At 53.0% G+C, this 6,560-nt stretch overlaps 1 protein-coding gene across 1 annotated transcript; it reads right to left on the reverse strand.

The window, feature by feature from the left end:
• Positions 1-853: 853 nt before the first annotated feature.
• On the reverse strand, positions 854-5,373 carry CST3 (cystatin C). Its single transcript, XM_032419537.1, has 3 exons — positions 5,009-5,373; positions 1,927-2,040; positions 854-1,204 (listed from the first exon to the last, which is right to left on the reverse strand). The coding sequence occupies exons 1-3, from the start codon at positions 5,258-5,260 to the stop codon at positions 1,121-1,123; spliced, it is 450 nt and encodes a 149-aa protein (XP_032275428.1). The 5' UTR covers positions 5,261-5,373; the 3' UTR covers positions 854-1,120.
• Between the last annotated feature and the right edge of the window lie 1,187 nt (positions 5,374-6,560).

A 6,560-nucleotide genomic window follows, 5' to 3' on the forward strand; every position in this document is an offset into this window, starting at 1 on the left:
GTTCAGTTCTCTTTTGTTTAGGACTCGATCTTTCCTATTGGGGTTCTGAGGTATCCACTCGTCTACAGAATGATGGTGAACGAAGGGTAACATTCCTTACTAATTCCAAAGTCTTCAGAATAAGATGCAAGCCCACTGTTTATGGTTTCAATTCTACATCCCTTACGGGAAGCTCTACGCAAGGACTGATTTTAAAATGGGACCCTGGAAAACAGGCAGGGTGCAAACCCGTAAAACCCTTCAGAAACCACCAATCTGAAGGTGTTGTTTTCAGTCTTATTTCACTTCTGATTCTGACTGGCTTGACCTTGATTCTGATGGGTATTTCTCCAATAGTTACATATACACCCATACACTTTGTCTTTGTCACCTGCAGGCACCTGCAGTCTCTTGTGGAAAGAAGTAGACATAAATCATTATTTATTTAGTCTCTAAAGAACTTGACCAGTGAAAATCAGCCCAGGAGTGTGATCTCAGCACACATGGCTGAAATCTGACCTGGCAGAGCCCTTCTTAGGGTGGCCCTGGGCTATGGGTTCCATCTGACCCCTCCCTCCTGTCCAGCCTGCTCACCATCTGACTTCTTTTCAAACACAGCAGTCAAGTCTTTAAGATCAGCAGCCTAGGTCCCCTCCTCTCCCCTGTGTGACCACCAGGAGCCACCAAAGCTGGAGGCCTCGGTTCCCAGCCTGCTCCTAACTCAATCATCACAAAAGTGGCAGCATGCACCCCTGACTTCCCCACGAGGAACCTGTCAGCTCTCTGCTCCTTGTCTGCCCTCTAAAGCCAGTGGGACCAGGAGCTGCCCAAACCCTTCTGTATATATTCCCAAGACAGTAAATAACTCAAGAGGTAGCTGAGGTTACTTTTTATTGATTAAGATAGAGCAGAACACATGTACTACATACTGGTGCATTTGGAAAGCAATTAAAAGAAATGAGTTACAGTTACTTAGCTGTTCAAAAAAAGTCCCAGAACCCTTCTCCATTTGTCTCTTGGGACTAGCATACTGAGGGGGCATCACTTGGGCAAAGCCAACCTTCTAAAGCTTAGGAGCTCTACAACGGGGTGTGGGGGTAGGAGAAAGGGGGTAGAGTGGCCCAGCCTGTCACAGCGTCCTCTATGCATCCTGGCAGCTGGACTTTATCAAGGAGGTCTTGCCCAGCCAGGGGACAGTGTATATCTGGAAAGAGCAGAGCGTTTTCTGTGAAAGGGAAGAGAGGGAGAGTTAGGGTTACAGTGAAAAAGGAATATGCCCAGCCTCAAGATGTCAGAAATGTGGGTGAGGAAGGGTGGTGATGGGATTCTCAACCCCCATTCTGCTGAAGCCTAGAACACTAAGCAGGGGTTGGCAGTGACCTCTCAGTGACCCCACCCACCCCTTAAGTCCAAGACATGATTCCACAAGCTCATGCCCCCTGCACATCCTTGTGCAGCCTGTGCAAGATCACAGAGCCCCTGAGGGACAGGGTGCTGCCCCCAAGTCCCCTGCACCTCCAATGGGCCAGCACTAAGACAGGTGCAGAGCGAAGGATCGAGGGGCTGGGATCAGAGTTTGAGAAACACCCAAAGACACAGGGAATGGGGTAGCTATGGGGGGAGTGTGCCCCCCCCCCAGAGGCCTCCCCGATGAGAGAGAAGACTAGTATTTGGTGAGCAGGACAGGACCAGAGGATTCTGGCTGCTTACAGGCCTCTAATTCCCTCTAATCTGTTCAGGTGGCTGAGGCTGGGATTAAGGGGTCATCTCTCTCCCCAGCAAACACCTTATTCCACAGGCAACAACCCAACAGCACAAGGTGCCCCAATTCACCAGCTAAAACCCACTTATAAACTCAAACTAGTCATGTGCACACACACACGTCCTCCCCCCACAAGCACCCTGACACGTGCACACCCACACACGATGCACCCCACAGGCACATACCCTCATCAGGTGTGGCTGGTCATGAAAGGGACAGCTGTCCAAGTTGGGCTGGGACTTGGTACATCTGGTTCGTCCGATCTCCACCTCCAAGAAGTAGTTCATCCCAGACACGACCTGCACGTGTCAAGAACAGGATTTGTTTACAACACCTGCCAACCTCACACACACAGGTACCTTCCTGCTATTGGGTCCTCACGCCAGCATTCGCTGCTGCCAAAGCAGGTACCCCAGAAAACCAAAGCCACCTTCTGAGGGTTGGTCCAGCAGCTGTGCCCAGACTCTCCTTGTAACTTGTTCACTGAGGGGCTCGAAGGTCTCAGGCAGCCTGGCAGGAGGAGAAGCAGGAAGACAGAAGGTGGAAGCCAGGGACCAAAATCCTGTTAACTGGGTTTAGGAGGGAAGCCAGCATGGTTGTCGGCTAATAAACTCCTTCAGTGCCAGGAGGCAGGGCAGGGTCTGAGCACACAGCAGGGGCTCTGTGCTGGAGCAAACAGAGTAGGTCTGGTTCAGGAAGACAGTCATGAGATGGGTACACTTAAGCTAAATTCCAATTAATAGGGTCAACCCTATAAATCATTACATTTCCGCAGTGTAACAAAGGTTTATTTATTCCCTCATTTCACAGTAGGAAATGAGAGGCCTCTCTTTCTCATGTGCGCGCGCACACACACACACATTTTAGGCCAATAAAACACTGCCCCTGGAATGCCTACCTTTTAAGTATCATGTTTTTTTAAAGATTATTTATTTATTTGAAAAAGAGAGAGAGAGTGCGCACAAGCTGGAGGCAGAAGCAGAGGGAGAGGGAGAAGCAGGCTCCCCACCAAGCAGGGAGCCTGACGTGGGGCTTGATCCCAGGACCCTGGGATCAGGACCTGAGCTGAAGGCAGATGCTTAACTGACTGATGGGAGTATTTCTTTTTTTTTTTTTAAGATTTTTTATTTATTTGACAGAGAGAGACACAGCCAGAGAGAGAACACAAGCAGGGGGAGTGGGAGAGGGAGAAGCAGGGTTCCCGCTGAGCAGGGAACCCAATGCGGGGCTCGATCCCAGGACCCTGGGACCATGACCTGAGCCGAAGGCAGACCCTTAACGACTGAGCCACCCAGGCGCCGCTGATGGGAGTATTTCTGAAGTGTGTCACACACCTGCTTGTCTTTTACATTTGAGATTATAGGATAGGAGCATACCTTGTCCTCACAGAGGGCATCCTTAGAAAGAAACTTGGGATGAGGACCGGGTACCAGGCTCCACATCTTACCTGGTGGAACCACAAGCAGGTCCCAGGATCCCTCTGCTGTCACTTTCCCCAATGAGTTGTGATGCCAACCAGTGTCACAGTGGAGAGTAGCAGGCTGGGGGGAACCAAGTGAGCATACATGTCCCATCCAAAGGACACAGTGCCAGTCACTGCTGCAGGGGGCGAAACGGTCTGTTCTGGGCCACCTTCTGAAGTTTCAAGAGAAGGCGGATGAGCCCTAAATGCTGGCATGCATTACAAGGTTTTTGTTGCTGTGAGGTTGTTCTGTTCTCCACTGGGCTCCAGGTCAGCTGGCCTAAATCCTAGCCACCCTTAGAGGATAAGCCCAAAGCCCAGTGGCCTTTCCTGACACTCCCTCCAAGCCCTCTTCTGGACTCTGCTGACTCTGCTCCTTATCTGACCAGAACTCCAGGACAGGGCTGGCAGAAGCAGGGGTCAGGAGCAGTCCACTCAACAGCCCCCTGGGTGGTGGTGATGGTGGGGCCTTATCGGGGTGAACAGTATGATGGCCCACATGAGAGGCTATTCCCATGGACATGCCCTGTGGACAGAAGTAACACTCCAGGGGCCTTTCCACCAGCATGCCTGGACAGGTTTGAATTCTTATGCCAGACCCTCTGCTCTGAGACGCACGGAGTACCACAGGCCAGCCCATCGACCCATCTGTGTTTGCTGACAGCCTCTCGGTGCTCAGGGAGCAGCCAGGGCCCCACCTCAGGGAGGATGTTTCGTGTGGGCCTCAAACTCCATTGCAGGATGAGGACATGGAGGCTGGGTTAGTTTAGTGGCACCTGTTGAGAGGAGGCTTGGAGGAGAACGGGCCTCTTCTGCATGACCCCAATCATCTCGAGGAAACATGGGGAAACCCCAAACTGTGCCCCAGTGTGCACCAGGAGTGGCTGGATCCTTCAGAAATGTCAAGTTCATAGATGGAGAGGCTGCTCCAGAGTAAAGGAGGCTGCAGGACAGTGGCTGCGGCACATGGGCTGGCAGTCCTGGGCCATAAAGGACATGAGTGGGACAATCAGTGAGTGACATCTGAATAAGGTCTGTGGATTAGATAACTGTGTCAGTGTTGGTTCTGACTGCCAAAGTGTTATTGTGGGTATGTCACAAAACACCCTTGTTTCTAGGGAATACACACTGAGGTGTTAACTCTCAAAAGACTCAGAAAACAAATGCATATATCCCCGTACACACACGTATGTGCCCAGTGGAAAGCAAAATGGCAAAACTTTAACATATAAGGAATCTAGGTGTAGAATCTACAAGGATTTTATGCACTATTTTTGTTACTGCTTTGTAAGTCTGAAATTAAAAAAGTTACAAAAGTGCTTTAAAAAGTCATTTAGTGCCAGGGCCAGGAGGGCAGTCAGGTGTGGGGTCTGTTTTTCCCTCGCCCGTGGTCATTTAGTTGACAGTTCACACTGAGCCTCCGTGTCCCATGAGGCTGAGGCACGGAGGTAAGGGAACTGGATGGGGCCCTGACCTCCACACCGCAGTCTCTGGCCAGGCTGGCGTTTGAAAACACAAATGAAGGCCATGGGGGTGACCCAGTGTGCCGGCTGGGTCCCAGGCACTCCCGGCGACAGGCATGCATAGGGCAGGCTGTGGGCGACCAGAGAGACCAGGGACACCGCCCGCTGAGAAGCAGGGAAGCGTCGGCAGGCCCCACCCAACCTCTAGGGGCTCGGAGACTGATCCCTCCAAGATGCTGGGCTGACCGGTAGGGGCCGGGCTGGGGACGTCAGGCGGCTACGCCCAGAGCTCAGGGCCGCCCCGCACCCACAGCCCGGCTCGCGGCCCCCGGGGGGACGCACCTGCTTGCGGGCGCGCACCACTCGCATTGCGCGGCTATGGTACGCGTCGTTGCTCGCCTTGTTGTACTCGCTGAGGGCGAAGTTCAGCGCCTGCTGCACGCCCTCCTCGTTGACGTCGGCGTCCAACGCGCCGCCCACCAATGCAGACTTGGGGTTTCTCCTGTTTGTCTCGGGACTCACGGCCACGGCCAGGGCCAGGGTCAGGGCCAGGGCGGCCAGCAGGAGCAGCGGGGTGCGTAGTGGCCCGGCCATTGTACAGCTCAAAAAAGAGTGATCCAGCCGCGGCGAACAGCACCGAGCGCCGCCGGCGCGCTTTTATTCCCCCAGCCCCGCCCCCGGGCCGCCCAGCCCACCCCGGCTCCGCCTCTTCCGCCCTCGCCTGCCCTTCCCCGGGCCCGGTGTCCGTCCCCCGCGGGAATCCTGCCCCTCCTCCCGGGTCCTGCCTCCGCTCTTTGTACTCCCCAACCGAGCTCCTCCCGCCCGGTCCCAGCCCTCTATCCTGAGTTGGGGCCCCATCCCCCCTCTCCTGGCCTTATTTCCCCAGGTCAGGCTCTTTTCCCCTCCCCTAAGCTCCTCCCCTCTTCTCGGTGTCTCTCCTCCATCTAAGTCCCGCCGCTCCGGTGGATGCTGTCCAGTCCACCCTGCCAAATCCCCTGGCCTTTCCCCGAGTCTGGCTCCTCCTCTCTAGTCCTGCTCAGGCGCTGGGTGGAGGGTTCCCAAGTTTAGCTCCCTGTGGTCTTGCAGAAGGTGTCACTCCTCCCAGGGCCTGCAGTGCCTGTAACCCCCAACCCTGCCTTCTGTGAAAGGGGCAATAGCGCTCCGGGCTTCCTGGGGGTTGAGCATTGGGTCTAAGTCTAGGAATCCCCAGAGGTCGATTTCAGAGGCTAAGGAAGACTCTGCGCTTTGTTTTGGGGAGCTCTTTCGCAAAAGATAAATGAATTAACCTTTATTTTGGAAAAGGTCATCGGGTTCTCTTTTTCACAACTCATTTATTTATTCAACCAACAAACCTTTCTGGGACTTCTACCTGGCCACGAGGTCTCCAGCCTGTACATGAAGCATGGGTTAGTGAGCCTTGGACTTGTCACAGGGCAACTGCCCAATAGAGATGCAATGTGAACCATCTGTGACTTTGCATTTTCTAGTACATTAAAGTAAAAAGACATGGGTGAGAGTAAGTTTAACATTTTTTATTTAAGCCGGTATATCCAAAATATTATTTCAACATACACAAGCAATTGTTTAATGAGATATTTTTACATCTTTCCTATGTGTGCTAAGTACTTGGAATCCTGTGTGTATGTTTTACACACAGAGCAGATGTCAATTCAGACCGGTCCCATTTCAAGCACCCCATGGCCAAGTGTAGCTGGTGGCTGTGATGTTGCACAGCCCAGGTTTAGGGTGTGTGGGGGGGTGGGAATCAGTGATAAGTAATTACCATCAGGGAGTGATAGGTAATTACTTATAGGCTCTGTTGGAAGTGAAATAGAGGGGGTTGATAGAGAAAGGTGCTACGGAACATGCTCAGGGAGACCTCCTGGAGAAGAGA

The sequence above is a fragment of the Phoca vitulina genome, unplaced genomic scaffold (genome assembly GCF_004348235.1).
Source record: "Phoca vitulina isolate PV1807 unplaced genomic scaffold, GSC_HSeal_1.0 scaffold22, whole genome shotgun sequence".
Lineage (NCBI taxonomy): Eukaryota > Metazoa > Chordata > Mammalia > Carnivora > Phocidae > Phoca > Phoca vitulina.

What these genes read in the sequence shown, in the direction of transcription:
- CST3 (XM_032419537.1), bottom strand. Translation starts at nt 5,260, where the DNA reads ATGGCCGGGCCACTACGCACCCCGCTGCTCCTGCTGGCCGCCCTGGCC. An exon ending in TGGTGCGCGCCCGCAAGCAG is followed by an intron (nt 2,041 to 5,008) that starts GTGCGTCCCCCC and finishes TGACACGTGCAG; the next exon opens with GTCGTGTCTGGGATGAACTA. An exon ending in ACCAGCCACACCTGATGAGG is followed by an intron (nt 1,205 to 1,926) that starts GTATGTGCCTGT and finishes TCCCTTTCACAG; the next exon opens with AAAACGCTCTGCTCTTTCCA.